Below are 16,115 nucleotides of genomic sequence, written 5' to 3'. Positions count from 1 at the left end.
GGACGATGGGCGACAACATTCATCCTTGTTTATATGGACATGGTGAGCGTGGGTATTTCAGTGACCACAAAGGGTGATGTCAATGTTGATAAGTAATCTGGCCTTTAACAAAGAGCTTTGTTGGTGTACTTGCTATTATTGCCAATCACTTGCTGTGCTTAGGTTCACCATAAAAAGATGTTGTTTTGTGTTTAATAAAGGAAAGTGTAGGGCACCTTCATCATTATGGATCACGTTGAATATAAAGTTCATTGTGAGTGAATGATTTTTCATTCATGCAGCAGCAAGGCGCAGTTTAGAATGATCGTGTCAATCAATCAAATTGACATTCACGGGCGCGCGTGTTTTCATTCTTCTTGACTCTCCACTCCTCCTCCACCCTCACATCCACCACCAATGTCGCTATCCTCATTAGAGTCACTCCTACGCGAATTGGCTACGCATGTACCGAGGAGCCTGAGAATGGATGACAGCGGCGCCATTCCAGTCGCCATGGACGCAAAGCCGCTCGTCACCGATATCGCTGGCGTATGCACATCGCTGGAACAAACCGATCTCGGTAAAGTCTTTATATTCAATGCGTGAATGGTGGTTTAGAATCTGTCATTGGAGTCATTAACACAAGGAGATATGCGTAGAATACGCTGCCAGCCTCTTGTTCAAATCTGAATGCTCGCTTATTATCTTTTTACGACACAACCTCAACACCAAGGAAGCAAGCATTCAGTCTGCGCAGACAGAGGCCCTCCGGTTCCTTGCCGATTTCATCTCAAAGCAGCAGAAGGTTTTACAGCCGTATTGCTACACGATTGGGGTAAGTTAAAGTCAACATAAAGTGATGGATGTATGATGCATTGACATAGCTTCTACTACTGCTAGCAATGCTGCTTCGCACTTGGATACCATGGTTCGGGTCGTGTCAAGTCTGCGGCTATCGAGACTTTAATTGTGTTGATGGATCAAAGCAAGAGCCAGCTTGATGTGGGTGATCTGAATGTGTCAGAGTTTTTTGCAAAGTATGTATATCGTCCTTTGCATGATAACGTATCTCACACTTTGTCATACCTTCCTTAGGTTCTCGCATGCATATACTCTCAATGTGACAAAGACATCCAATTCTACCAAGGCTTCCATTCTTGATCTCTTGGGCACCATCATGTTGCATCATCCTACCAAGGTCTCAGAACCCCAAGTAGCACAGACATTTCGGTGGTGTCTTGGAACATTGCAACATCAGCTATTCACCAGCAAGGAAGCTGAAAACAACCTTGTCACAGGCGCTCTTCGTGGCTTGAGCAAAATGGTTGAATCATCACACAACACAATCGAAAGGGGTAAGCTGGCATGCCATCAATGGTGGATAGTATAGCTCATGGCCCCATACATAGGATCCGAAGACGCACAGCAGTTGTATAAATGCATACGCCGCTTGTTTGACGTACCAGAACACTTATCACGCTATGATGCACCCATTGGTATGTGTGTGGATTGGTTAATGGATATGGATTGATGGCTGACATTGGACTTTCAAAGCTGCCTTACTCTTCCTCGAGAAACACGCATCTTTATTTGGACAATGGCTTGTGGATGATTGCAAGTGGTTGTACGAACACTTGAGAGTGTTCATTGAACATCAAAATCGGGACATATCAAAGGCTGGTTACAGTGCCATCAATGAATTCATGCGACAGGTATATGTGTGAGAGCAGGAGAAGAAATCATGGACAGCCTAATTAATCAAGGATGGTGATGATAATGATAGGTTTCTTATGCGTTGGCAAAGCAAGCGGAAGGACCTAGTGAACGAGCTGCATTTCAGGTAAAATGAATAGGAATCAAAGGCTTATCGAACGAGTCATTGACAAGGTGTTATTCATAGTATCTTCTTGGGCAATTTGATGAGACTACTCGCACCGATCCTAGTCAATTATCTCTTCGAGATCTATCAATCGCTATCCGTGGCATTGGCTACCTGTCAACTGCATTCTCAAAGCACTTGAGCGTAGACGAAGTGGAAATTCTCAAAGATCGTCTAGTCAGCATGAGCTCGTGGTTCTATTCAGAGTAAGCTTTTATTATTTAAACCAACCATGTGGATGTAAGCTCACTGTGTATATAGCTACAATGCCAACAGGGAGAATTTCCAAGGACAAATACCAGCATTTATTCAGGCGTATACTTCCTTTGCCAGCAATATCGAGACACTTTCAGCCTCTCTCATGTCCACAATCGTAAAGATGGTTGAGTCTTTCATGTACAACTATGCACGATTGAGCAGCATCACACGTCCATCCGGCATTTATGCCATACAACGTTTATTACGAGTACTTTATGACAAGGGCGAAGGAACATTACGAGGATTTTTATCAGATTTCTGTAAGTGTATAAAGGGACAACAACAACAAGCGACATTCATGTTCTAATTCATCATCGAGTAGTTTACAAAGCCCTGACTTATACATGCAGCGACGTCACCAATGATCAAAGTGCACCAGTGTACATGGATTTCATCTACTTTTGGGAATCAGTACTTTGCGACAAATACGACAAGAACATGAAGAAGAAGGATGATGACCAAGCAGCAGAGATTCAAAAGCAACGACAAAGGATATACTTTGATGAGTTCCTATCATCCTTCCTCAAGATCATCGATGCATTTGACTTGGAATACAAAGATGTCACGGACAAGGAACAGCGTGGTGGAGAGTCCGCCGACCAGCGTGAGACATACATTGCAACTAGCTTTGGAGATTTAAAAGCAACCAACACCAAGGATTTCATGCTCTTCCACAACATGGTCCAGTTTTGGTGCATTCTTTTACCCCGTTTACCAAGTCAGCGTTTGAAAGATTGGTTCCATATATCAGCTAGCGCCATCATTTCACACAGCATCAAACGACAACTCGTGAGTGGATTCTACAAAATGTTGGCAACCATGTTGTCGGTCGCAGATCAGCATGGATTCTTTCAGGGATACAAGGAGCTTTATACCAAAGAGCAGCAGCAGCAAGGTGACCACCCCGATGATATATTCAAACTTCTTCCAAAGACGAAGGTACGTATGTATAGATAATGCATGTTTCAAGGCCACTCCATTAATTGAGAATCATAGACGGATCTTTATTCTGCATTTCTCATTATTCGGGATTTCTTGAAAGAAGTATGGCAACGGCAACAATTATTCAAAGACGAGCTATTGGCGGCATGTTTGCAACTCATGCTTTCATACCCTCTTGCCTTTTTCGATGTACGTGAGCTGGTGACACTTATTCAATCAGCATTGAAGATGGGTGTTACCTTTTATCCCATGGCCACAATTGCTTTGGATGCCCTGGATAAAATTGTGGATCCTCCTGGAGAGACATCAACCACCCAAGACTTATCATTTCTCGTCGACGTCCTGCCACTCTTGAATGAATACCTGCTGATGGATTTGCGCGTCAAGGCCAACACATACAAGGAACCTAAGAAAAAGGCAAGAGTTTTGACTACTGCGGAGCGTAAACGACATGAGATCCATTTCCGAGCAACCTCTGAAATTCTTGGTGCGACGACGATAGAGGATGTCAGCTTGGGAGATATCCAACTTCGTGTGATGCGGTTCCTTGGCAAGATTGGAGGAATCAACAAGCTTATGATAAAGGCACAAATGGATGCAGCAAGTGGAGCAACGGCTGGAAGTGTGGGACAACAACTGGTTGCATGGGATCCTAAAAGAAGACTTCATATTGGTGTACCTTTCCCCAAAGCCAAAATCTCCCTCTCATTCGGTAAAGCATATCTTGGGATAGGTATGAAGATGGGATAACTAACATGTTATAATAGACAACCTCCTCCCGCGCATCTGTGAACTTGCTGAATTGTCGCCGGATCGACAAGTCAAGGTGGCAGCATGCGAGCTATTACATGCACTCGTCATTTTCATGATTGGTGACACAGCTTTTCGACCTCCAAGAATTACCAGGAACAAGGATGAAGAACCTGAAGCACCTTATATTCGATTGTATCGACGCATCTTTCCCATCTTGTTACGGCTTGCTGTGGATATCGACTTGGTCCCACGCAAGATGTTTAGCGATCTCAACGCCCAAGTGATCCATTGGTTCACCAACAATACCCAATATGAAAATCAGGAAACGGTGACACTCTTATCCGCATGTCTTGATGCAGCTTGCTCTGAAGATTCTGGTTTACGATCGTATGGAGCTGAATGCGTGAATGAATTCGTAAAGTGGACCATAAAGCAGCAAAGTGTGCGACAAGAAAGTCCTTTGAACATCCGATCCCTTCTCAAGCGATTATACAACATGACATCTCATCCAAGTGCCATGCAACGTCTTGGAGCATGTATGGTGTTCAACAAAATCTATCGCATCTTCCGTGAGGAGCCTCAGCTTGTCAGCGAGTATACTCTGGAGCTATTATACCACTTGTTCTTTTGTCTCAAGTTGGCTGAAGATGATCTTCCGTATATTGGTAAGTAGTCGTATGAGGGATCTACATGGACATGTAGTAATGATTGGATGATGACTATAGGTACTCGAGAACAAGCCAAACAAGGCATTCGCCATATTCACCGTATCTTGGAACGAAAGGCCACAGTATTCCTTGAGCAGGATGAGACGCGAAGAAGGGTGCCTGGTATTAAACAAGCTGATTTGCAATCAATGGTCGCATGGGCATTTGGACAAAGTGGCGAGCTGCAACGTGAATACGCAAGAGAATGCATGCATTTCTTTACCGAGTTTGTGAAAAAGCTGCCAAGTAAGTTCCAAGGTTCGTCTAAATGAAAAATGATGATAACTTACCATCAATCAATAGATATCAAAGATGGACGTCAATGGTTGGAAAAGGCATTGAGCAAGGATAATGATCTCGTGATCCGTATTTTCGAGCCGCAACGTCTTCGACAATCCGAATTTACAAAGGCTGGTTCAACCCTATTATGGCTGCGACAGGTTACTTGTTCGCTTGACGGTTACATTTGGATCATTGAAAACGACATGATGGATGCCAACATTATCTTTGAGCAACAAGACTCGGTTCTCTTGGAAAAATGTGTTTACTTTTTGGAGCACAAGCCGTCTGATTTGCTCAAGATTCAAGGCAGTGATAGCGCCATTGAACGGACACGTGCTCAATCACTTTACGCTTATGGATCATACCAGATTGTACGCATGCTCACTTTGGCGGCAAGATCAAAAAAGAGTGGACCCATCTTGGATAATTCCGGCCTTTTATTACACCCCGAGCTTATCGAGGCCATTGCACAGATGCTGATGCTTCCTGAACAATATGTCCAAGCCGCGCAAGCTGAAAAGAGCACCATATCCACGTTGATTTCGACCGAAAAGGTGCGCCGTGCTGCTAAGGAGAACATTCAAATCATGGCAACAATCAGCCCCTCTGAATTTCTACCACGTATTGCCAAGGCATGTGCTTCCATTCAATACTCGCATCGTACCAATTTAGCCGCCTTGCAATTGGATCAATGTAAGTGTGATGATGATGGATGGTGCATAGAATGACCCATTAATCTCGTATGGATAGGTAATATGAGCGACATGATGCAAATCGTAGAAGGTGTCAAGATCCTCCAAGAGCTAAACTTGCTTGAAAACGTGTGCAATGTAGCACCAAGATCATCTGGAAATCACCCTACAGCCATCGGCTTTTGCACTGATCTCTTTGGCAAGTTCCGACAACTTCATTGGACTGAGGATCCTGCTTCAATTCAACTACTTGGGAACATGCTCAAGATCGCATTCCATGAGGAAACGGTGGCATCACAACATGCAAAAGAGCTTCTCTTCGACATTGGCGAAAACGATACCGAACGTCTTGCAGTGTATCAAAAGTTTGGCCCCTATGTAAGAGATTTGGATGGGATGGGTGATCATTACGAGAATGGAATGGTTTATTGACATGTGATGGTGCTATAGATGAACGATTGCTTTGCTATCGATTTCAAGATATTTGCTCCCTTAATGATTGACAACATTTCGGACAGCTTCATCCACACCACGATGCTCGGCTTGGCCAAACATTTACAAAGAAATCAGAAAACACGGCGAAAAGAGGTTGTTGCATTCATGAATGAGGTAAGCTGATCATAATGGGAATGAGACTTAGTACTTACTTGGGGCTTGGTAGCTTGTACGCGAGCCTGGAATCCTTCAAAAGCTGTAAGTATACTCCATGATAGGGGATGTTGCATTTGAGGACTAACAAGGCCTTGTAAATAGGTTGGATGAATGGAAGGATCTAGTGAATCTCCCCGATTTGATTGCACTGTTCAAGTCCATCCTAGGAGCCGACGTTGGTCTTTTATCAAGAAACAAGAAGGAGCCCGTATTCTCTGTCTTTTGCCAAGGGCTGCTTACATTTCTCAGAAACGATGTGCCGTTGGCTATCAAGATGGAAGCGTTCGATCTGTTACCTGCATACATTTGTATCGAAAGCGATTATCTTGAACAGGTGAGTCGTCTTTTCATATACTTGTCGTTGTAGCCAATTCTAATCACGTGTCATTTTAGATCAAGCAAGCATTGAAGGAGACGGTGAATCGTCAATTCCCACCTTCATCAAAGGATTTGGATCCAAGTTCCGAAATGTAAGAGAATTAATACCTTACTTTATCGTGTAATGATTGCTGATGTTTATTTTGTAGGTACAATACTTATATCACTGCACTGGACAAGCTATTGGCATTGATGAACGAAGTCTATTCCGAGATCATCTTTGAGACGCTTTTGCCAATCTTTATTCAAGAAGAGGATCATGTGCATGCGAAAGCCATCAAGGAGGCTATTTCCAACTTTGCAAAAAATCTCGGCCGAATCCGCTTCGAGACTGTTACGGAGCGCTGCTTTGGGTAAGCTCTACATCATCTATGTCATTGCAGGTTGATTAATATTGGATTAATGTAGCTACTTTATGGATCGCGAGCTTGACATGTTATGGCGACGTAATGCGGTGGAATTGTTGATATCCTTATTGCAAAAGGTGCCTCAAGATTACATGTTTTCCTTTTACAAGCGTCATGTTTCCGACATTATGGGCATTCTGAATCAAGAGGAGCTACGACGTGGCACTGACAAGGAGATTTGCGTTGACCTGGATGAAAGATATTGCGGCTTTCGTTTGATGGGGATATCCTTTTTCTGATGCAATAGTGGGATGGGATGGGATGGGATGGGATGGGAATGGTATCAATGCAAATGATCATCCTTAACGAATTATAGCACACCCTTTATTCTCGAGCAGATTATGGTCAGCAAATCCATGGCACTACAAGTGAACTTGCAATGCATTACGAGAAAGATGGTCCTTCAGCGAATGGCACAAAGTTGACAAACGACCTTCTCAATGATTACATCCGCTCAAAGACACCCAAGGTATAATTGTGGATATACAAGAGTTGAACCGGTAGCTTATTAGCATTGTGACAGGATCCTCGTGAAACACCAGTGGTCTTGGAATCGCGTCGACGATATCAGCAAGCGGCGTACAATGCTATCGCCAAAGCCATTGATCGCACCCAGTCAAAGCCAAAGATCTTTGCAAAGGCCCTTTTTGCTGATCCCAAGCAGCAACCTCTATGGCAGAATATTGTGGATGTCGATGGGAAGCTCGACCTCAAGGATCAGTTTACAGAAAGGATGTCCAAGAAAAACATTGAAGATTTTCGTGCCAGGTCCGGCTTCCGTGCGTCTGCAAGCAACATGACAAATGATCAATACATGAAGTCCATGCAGCTGAGTAAAAGCAGGTAAGATGCGTCTCCATTGAAAAAGGGGAACAAGATGCTGATTACTATCCTTAGTCTCGCCGAACCATCATTCTCTCAGGTAAGGATGCTATTGAGAATGGGTGAAACTTGTGCCTTGTTACTTACTTTTTCAATATAGATGGTCCTGGAAGCCACTGGGCAGCAAATTCCTGGCAAGGAAACCGAATCTCTACCGGACGATCCTATGGAGATTGATTCTGAAGTGCAAGAGGAAGTTCAAATGGATGAAGACGCCACACCGTAAGTTGTCATTTTGGGGGAGGGCTTGTTTATGAGGATTCAATAAGTTGACCACGTGTCCTACAGCGAAGATGAATATGAATTGGATGAGATCAACAAGAACCCATGCATGGAAACCATGGTCACAATCATCAAGCGCTTGCATAACGTCATTGCCAAACCCGAGATGTATACATCCGGCATGCCAGAATGGATGACAGCTCTATCAAAAGTTTTCAACGCAGCGGGTAAGGATTTGAATGTGATGCTCTTGTACGTGTAATGGATCGCTTACTGGTTATATATATAGATACACCTTTGAATGTGCAAGTGTACATTGCCCGCTTGATCTGCAACTGCAAGTATGCGTTTGCACCTTATGCCGCTTACTGGATTCGACCTATCATGAAGCTAGCTTTGAAAGGCAACACATTTGGTGCACCCATCAACTACCTTGTGCAAGATCTAGTGGTTTTGGTGATTGTTTGGGGAGAGCAAGTTACCTTTAAGGATGACTATGACGATCGTTTATTGATTTCAGACTTTGTGGTAAGGCACAATCATATAGCGCACGCATGTGTTATAGAGTATTAATGAAATGAGTAGCATTATTTGATCAAGAACACCCTCATCAAGGAGAACAGTGGGGTGCAGGAGCTGCGTGTTATCAAGTTTCGAGTGTATTTGGTCAAGAAGCTATTTGACTTGTGGGGCAAACTTGTTATTGTTCCAACGGTAAGCTAATAACCTTCGTTGGGCTCGCTTTCTTTGTTATTAATAATCCTGCTGCTGTTAGGATATCATTCTTGACTTAGCGACAAGGAACCAAAAGTCGAGAGAAAATCTTGCCGGCTTACAATTTGGAGGCATGTTTCTTGCACATGATTGTGAACTTTACTATGATGGCCCAGAGGCGAACCTTCGAGGATTGACCGAAGAAGCATTCTACAACAAACTTGCAATCAATTTCCATCACAAGTATCGTGACGTTGTTGGCGATGCAGCTGAGGTAAATGCTACAAATGGCACAGGGTATTGAGCGGGTTAGTAACTCATTCATCATAAAGGTGTTTGCATGGTCCATTGAATTGAAAAGGAAGAAAGGGCAGCCGACTGATTATCTCGAGAAGCTGTTGAAATCAAAGTTGACATCATTGGATCCCCAAGTCGGTCAGGGAGGCGACGACGCACGTTTCTTAGCTTGTCTTACGCGTATCCAGATCCATTGTCGTGATATTACCGAGCAATACATGAACAAGGTCCTTCGTTTGTTACCGCACGTCTATGGCAATGCCCAGGTGATGGCACTTCAAGTCATTGGATTTGCAATCGATAAGGTGGAGGAACCATTCGTTGATCTCATGAAAAACAAGGCTTTACTCAAGATGCTGAAACACGCGTATGTGAAATGAGGATTTTGCGTTTGTATGTGAAGGCATAAGCTGATATCCATTTTGTAGCAATGATCAAGCACAATCTATTCTCCTTGGTATATTGATCAAGATCGCACCCACTTTGAGCCCAGAACAAGTCGAATCAATTTTACCAACATTGACAAATGTCTTTGAGAAGCACGCCAATGGAGAATGCCGAGTAAGTATGACTACAGTTTACGTATGATTGGAATCCTCATATGTGAGTTATCCCTTTAGTCCATGTATTACACATTCCTGCAAACGGTCAATGACAATCTCATGGATACTCCGACACCTCTGAGATCAAGTATCAAGGCGTGCTTGCTGCGTGGATTGACAGATCAAAGCGAGGCTATTAGAGAGGGCTTGGCGGCCTATTTAAGGAAGATCTTCGACCTGAATGACAATGTATATGATCGATTGAAGGCGGTATTAAGGTAAGTTTATTGAAATGCATCGTTCGCAGATGACTAATTTGGGTTATTATCAAAGCATGTATGCTCCGGAGGTGGAGGATGTCTATATTCTCTATTCAATCCATTTGCTGCTCGAAGGCACAAAGGAGGCACAAGATTTCGACAAACCTTTATTCGACGCACCTCTTCCCGAAGCTCATTTTGATGATGAAGATCAGCAAATCGACACTTCGTGGCATTATAATGCTTCAATGACGCCCATGTTTGTGTTGTCACAAGAAGTGCGACCTCCACGACCACGTGCTACCGATCAAGAAGGCCTTATCCGTGCTACGCAAACCCAATTTGAATTCAGCTTAACTCAAAGTGTGACAGGTCAGTTGACATGGATACTACTATTTGGGATTGCCATGATCTCACAATTTCTTTGACAGGCAATACGCTTGCTTCATCCTATGCACCCCCTCCACCACGCACATCAGGTCCTTCGGCAACACAATCAACTTTTGGCACCCAAATGTCTCAATCGTGAGTATATCAATGATGATCCCACGCTTTAATGGATATGAATATATAACACTGTATTCTTATAGTTCGGCATCACAAGGAAGCATGGTTAAAGGAAATGACCCTTACAAGAGCCTTCACATGCGTATGGTCAAGCAAAGCAAGGATGAGACGAACAAGCATTTCCGTTCAATGCATGACAAAGATGCGCGTACGCGAATCCGGGAGGAAAAACAAAGACGACAAGCTGAGGAAAAACGGGTGCATCTATTACGGAGCTATCGAGTTGGTAGGTATATTGAAAGGAACAAAGGGGATCATGAGCTCTGATATCCTATATGCAAATCATAGGTGAATTACCTGATGTCCAAATCAAGTACAAGGATTTGATCGTTCCTCTTCAAACGCTTGGTTGCAACGACAATGAAACAGCACGTCTTCTATTTTCAGATTTAGTGGTGGCAATCACCGAACAAGAACCATCGGCTCCGGTACGTGCTTACTTTGATGTTATGGACAAATGCATGCTCACTCACATACGTTGATATTTGTAGAACGAGGAGAAGAAGTATCGTGAGCATGTGCTTGAGCTTGTTCGCAAGAATCTTTTCCAGAGCATCGACAGTTTTCCACCAGCTATTGGCTCCTTTTTACGCATTTGTTACGACTTGGACGACAATCAATTGGAGAGTACCCTTATCAACAGCATATGTGAAAAGAGCTACAATCAGCATATCGGTATTGCTCTTTTGGAAAAGCAAGGAATTCTTGGTATCGCCCCAAGACAAGGTAAGCCTCTTTGTGGTAATTTGGTGGAGATCAATGTTATCTGATATAGGATCATAGATACCAAAAAGAAGCGTACATCCAAATCACAGGAGAAGCTTGATGTCGGCAAAAAGCATTGGATCAATCTCGCGTTGCTTTATCGATCGATTGACGAGCCTGAAATCTTCCAGCATTTATACCAAAGCTACGTTGCAACACAACAACTTCCAAAAGGTAAGCAAGGGACATGAAGGGACCTACATGCGACTCACAATCTTCCATGATAGATGCTATCGACGCCGAGATTAGTGGACGTTTTGTGGAAGCATGTAATCTTTTTGCGGAGTCACATGACAAGTACAGTGAAGGAAATCCAGAAGAGGTAAGCGTATGGCGATTGTGCATTACACGAATGTAATCGCTCATATCCTGGTTAGTCATTTTTATGGGTACACGAACGCATGAAATGCTTTGAACAATTGCTACAGTGGCAAGACATTGCGGAGGCCATAAAACCGAACATAGGCGGAGGTTATGAGTTGATCTGGGATCTCGTTGACAAGGTAATACGAGAAGAACAGAGTGTGTGATGGAGAATGCTTATGCGACAAACTTTTAGGATGACTATATGGAGTACTTTTTGCGAAGCTTTACCAAATTGCGAGATGGCTGGAATGATGAGCACAACAATCTTATCGAATGGACCGATGACAATCCAAATCCGGTGTATCAATTTCTTGCATCTGCCATGACAATCCCTGATCGGCAAGATTACCTACTTCGAAATTTCGCATGCGGTAAGACATCAAAAACCTCATCGCATAAACACACACTGATGTTATAATGTTATGCATTCACATAGAGGTATCAATCAATGCCATTGTCGAAAAGGAGTTTGATCGTGCGGGATACTATGTGCGCAATGCATATGACGCCTTCCTTTCTACATGGACCACGTTGCATCCACTTGCTCATGGCAGTCGTATGGCCCAACTCATTAATTTGGAAAGGGTATGTGTGTTTGTAAGGATTCATTGTATAGCTGTGATGACTCATTTGGATTGTTTTTAGGCCACTGAAATGGAAGGCTTTTTGGATGTCATGTCTGATTTTCAACGTTCCACAGGCGATCCATCAAAGATGACAAAGTACCTACAATCACTATTGGTGCGATATCCGAATGCTCAATTGGATGCCATGGATGCGTGGGATGATGTCATTGACTCGAGGAATGTCATGGTCGAAGAACTTGAAAGACTTTGCGAAGATCGACAGGTAATGGAATACTTTTATGCGGGGTATAGTCGTGGTGTTGTATACTGACAGCGTATGTAGATAGTTGATGTGATGGGTCCTAAGCTATTTGATTGCCGCAAGCAATCTATACTCACTATGATGGCAGCAGCAAGAACACAGGGCAATGCCTCCGTAGCAATGAGCCACCTTGGTCGCTTGGATGATCTTGGGATTAGTGGTCGAGAACGCGGACTTGTCGGATTGCAGAATGAAATCACGCTTCAAGAGTTTATGGTGGATGGCCGCAAAAAGGCTCACATGCTAGCAAGAATGGTTGCCAATATCATCAAGGATGAGGTATGTTTATATACATCGTATTTGAGAATAGGCGCACGTATCTAATCCGATTTCCACATAGCATGAATTGCAACCATCAGAAGACCTCTATTATGAATACCAGTTTGCAGCTGCTCATGTCTTCGACTTGGCTCGCCTCACAATCCAACAAGATCCAAATGCGTTCAAGACCATCTTATCCAACTCTGCTTTCAAAAAGCTTCATGAGTCTCGCAATTTCAAGGATGCAACAACGATGGCAAATTATCTGGGCCACAATGGATACGCGTACATTAGAGATGCATGTGGTTCTTCCGTTGATGCTGAAGATGTAAGTGGGAGGTATGACAAGATAATGCACGTTTTACTTACACTTTCCCCCCATCAATAGCCACTGATGCAAGCCAAATGCAGTTGGAAGTTTGCCGAATACTGTGACAATGTTATGCGTGCAAATGATGTCTATACGGATACCCAGGTAAGCAAAGCGGATTGCTGTATACATTTGTATATGTGAGACTTATTTTTTATTTAGGTCAATGTCCCTATTGAATACACTCGCATCGTGATTCAGGGTTATTTTTCATCCATGGAAGCTGGCAATCATCAAGCCATTGAGCGGTTCCCACGTATGCTTGAATTGATCGAACGATATCCAGAAGTCGGGAGTGTTTTCAAGGAAAGGGCCGAAGCATTTGAACAAGTGTGGATGTACATTCGTTGGATTCCTCAAATGGTGGCTATTCTCGACAGACCAATCGCTCTCAACATCTTCCCTGCGTTGCACAAGCTTGCCCGTGCATATCCGAATGCCCTCTACTATCCATTTACGATCAGCAATGAGCATTATTCAAGTATGGGTGATCAATTGCCAAAGGAGAATCGACAAGAAATCGACAAGTTGGCAGCTGCTATCCGTTCACCTTTGATGGAAAAGCTCAACTTTGAATTGCGAAGACTTGGTAACCCTATGACGATCGCCAAAGACTTTGTGGATATTGTGAGCGTAAGTATACATGTATATGCTTTCATGAAGCGATACATATTCAACGTACTGTTTTGTGTAGGGTTACTTTAACGATCCCAGCATTTCCATTGATGCAGTCAAGGAAGCTTATCGTGAACTATATGACCTCGTGCTGGATAGGGGCAACCCCGAAATTGGAGAGATCCCAAAGGCTTTTGCTACTAGTCATGGAAGCTTGTTCACTGATACATTTGGTAAGTTATCATACATGTTGGTTACCGTACGCGTGGCTAATGAATAATACGCTACTAGGTGAAAATGGATCCAAATTGGAAAAGTTGAAGAAGGCAGATTTCCAAAAGTTCAGGGGAGCTTTCGAGAAGGTGCTTCAGCGAGACAGGAACAAGACACCACGGACTATCAAGTCTCTTAAAGCCCATTCTCCATGGCTAGCTAAGTTTCATGGTTCAAACTTTGACGAGCAGCTGGAAATCCCAGGCCAGTATTCAGGAAAATCCAGACCAGATCCTGCAGCCCATGCAAAAATCATCAGCTTTGACGAACGTCTTTTGCCACAAAGTTCATTGAGAAGACCCAAGCGGCTAACCATGAACGGAAGCGATGAGCGGCCACACAATTTCTTGGTCAAGGTAAGTAGCATATTGCGTTATGTGATTTGATGATCTAATACGTTGATGTTCTGTATAGGAAGGAGAGGATTTGCGTTTGGATCAACGTATTCAGCAGCTATTTGGAGTTATGAATGAGATTCTTGCCAAAGACCCTTACTGTGCAAAACATGGAGTCTCGATCAGAACGTACAATGTAAGTTGACATTTGGATTTAAAGCGAGTTGATCCTCACATTTTGTTGGCAAGGTTGTACCTATGACTACAAGCGTCGGCATGATTGAGTGGGTCAATGACACCATCCCCCTAAAAGAATGTGTGTCACAAGGCGTGTATGGAGAACAGATCAAGGCAGCATACAATAATTACAGGAGATATTACGAACGCGATGTACGACGTAAGTAAATTACATCCCGCTTTTATCCATTGTCCTCATCGTCGACTATAGAATACGTCACGTCCATCAAAACACCTCGCAAGGACATTGTAAACCGATTTGAGGACGCCATGCGTGGCATGGATAGCAGCACGTTGCGTCAATACTTGCTCCAAATGGCATCATCCCCTGAAGCATTTCTACTCATCCGAAAAGGCTTTATCAACAGCTTGGCTGCCATCAGCATATCTGGATACATTCTCGGCATTGGTGATCGACACATGGAAAACTTTTTGGTCGATAAAAAGTCTGGACAGATGATTTCGATTGATTTTGGACACGCATTTGGCTCGGCCACTGAATTACTTCCTGTGCCAGAAATGATGCCATTCCGCTTAACAAAGTGTTTGACCGGCACATTGGAGCCATTGGGATTGGGAGCACTCGAGTTGGTCATGACACATGTGTTACAAAGTAAGTCAAGGTGATCGTTTGAGGAGTTGAAAGACATGCTGATTTAATGATAACTTTAGGTTTGCATCAAAATCGTGATACATTGCTCAATGTCATGGATGTCTTTATTAAGGAGCCTTTGCTGGATTGGAGGAAGCAGGCGATCATCGAAATGACAACGCAACGTAAGTTAATGTATATACAGGGCCGACACAAGGAGGAAATGTCTCACACTTTGTACTTGATAGGATCCACAAATCGATCATCATCAACCGCCACAGCAACCAAGTCAGCTCAAGCTACCAGATCCAATACAAGTACGGGTGGTGGTGCTGCTAGCGGTGAACCCTCATCATCAGAGACAACCAGTATCAGTGATCAAATTGAGTGGTTCCCTCAACAAAAGCTTGACGCTGCACGCAAAAAACTTAATCTTGAAAATCCCGGGTGTAAGTAAAAGCGTCCGCATAATAGTCCTCATTGACTGACAACATCATGATTTATTATTTAGACACCATGGCAGCGAGCATCAGACGTAACAAGAGGGTAGAGAAGGAGAAATTGGGAGAGAAGTTTGCGGCACTTGCCCTTGGCGACCCGGATTACAATTATCGTGCAACCATTGACCAGGAATGCCCATCGATTAGGGACCAAGTTCGATGCTTAGTAGATATCGCTACGGATCCAGCAATTCTTGGTAGAACGTGGGTAGGATGGATGCCGTTTTGCTAAAATTAAAGATTGCATTATTGTATCCTTTATTGTTGATGATTAATAGCAGCAGGAGTGTGTGTATGGTAGCATGTTGAGTGAGTGGATATGAGAAGTGTGGAGGACATTAACAACAAGGAAAAGGGAAAATAATAAGCTATGAAGAGGCGTATCGATAGTGTTGCCAAGGTTGCATGGATACGATAAAGGAATGTAGGCCACCACAGCAAGATGCAGGCTGACACACCGCGCGCAACAATTCCGCTCCTATGACATGTGCCGCATGACTT

General features: G+C 43.5%; 1 protein-coding gene across 1 annotated transcript; it reads left to right on the top strand.

Moving 5' to 3' along the window:
- Positions 1-396: 396 nt before the first annotated feature.
- O0I10_003539 (uncharacterized protein) lies at positions 397-15,846 on the top strand (the record flags this gene model as incomplete). Its single annotated transcript, XM_058483609.1, has 55 exons — positions 397-559; positions 639-814; positions 880-1,016; positions 1,075-1,334; positions 1,389-1,475; positions 1,534-1,691; positions 1,763-1,819; positions 1,880-2,064; positions 2,120-2,376; positions 2,439-3,055; positions 3,113-3,770; positions 3,826-4,476; positions 4,537-4,764; positions 4,822-5,493; positions 5,551-5,870; positions 5,943-6,101; positions 6,154-6,185; positions 6,246-6,477; positions 6,537-6,613; positions 6,671-6,874; positions 6,930-7,110; positions 7,245-7,397; positions 7,452-7,771; positions 7,826-7,850; positions 7,911-8,032; positions 8,099-8,259; positions 8,322-8,560; positions 8,618-8,746; positions 8,808-9,020; positions 9,079-9,410; positions 9,472-9,604; positions 9,664-9,863; positions 9,919-10,217; positions 10,277-10,370; positions 10,436-10,638; positions 10,701-10,840; positions 10,904-11,138; positions 11,196-11,351; positions 11,405-11,499; positions 11,555-11,680; positions 11,737-11,914; positions 11,980-12,128; positions 12,189-12,392; positions 12,453-12,710; positions 12,772-13,020; positions 13,081-13,167; positions 13,225-13,695; positions 13,757-13,910; positions 13,969-14,306; positions 14,365-14,481; positions 14,535-14,682; positions 14,734-15,135; positions 15,195-15,299; positions 15,363-15,563; positions 15,626-15,846. 55 exons carry the CDS (start codon positions 397-399, stop codon positions 15,844-15,846), a joined length of 12,168 nt encoding a protein of 4,055 aa, XP_058345808.1.
- Between the last annotated feature and the right edge of the window lie 269 nt (positions 15,847-16,115).

This window comes from Lichtheimia ornata, assembly GCF_029851405.1.
Source record: "Lichtheimia ornata isolate CBS 291.66 chromosome Unknown scaffold00011, whole genome shotgun sequence".
Lineage (NCBI taxonomy): Eukaryota > Fungi > Mucoromycota > Mucoromycetes > Mucorales > Lichtheimiaceae > Lichtheimia > Lichtheimia ornata.
Note: the sequence above shows the minus strand (reverse complement) of the source record. Positions and strands in the feature narration are given on the sequence as shown.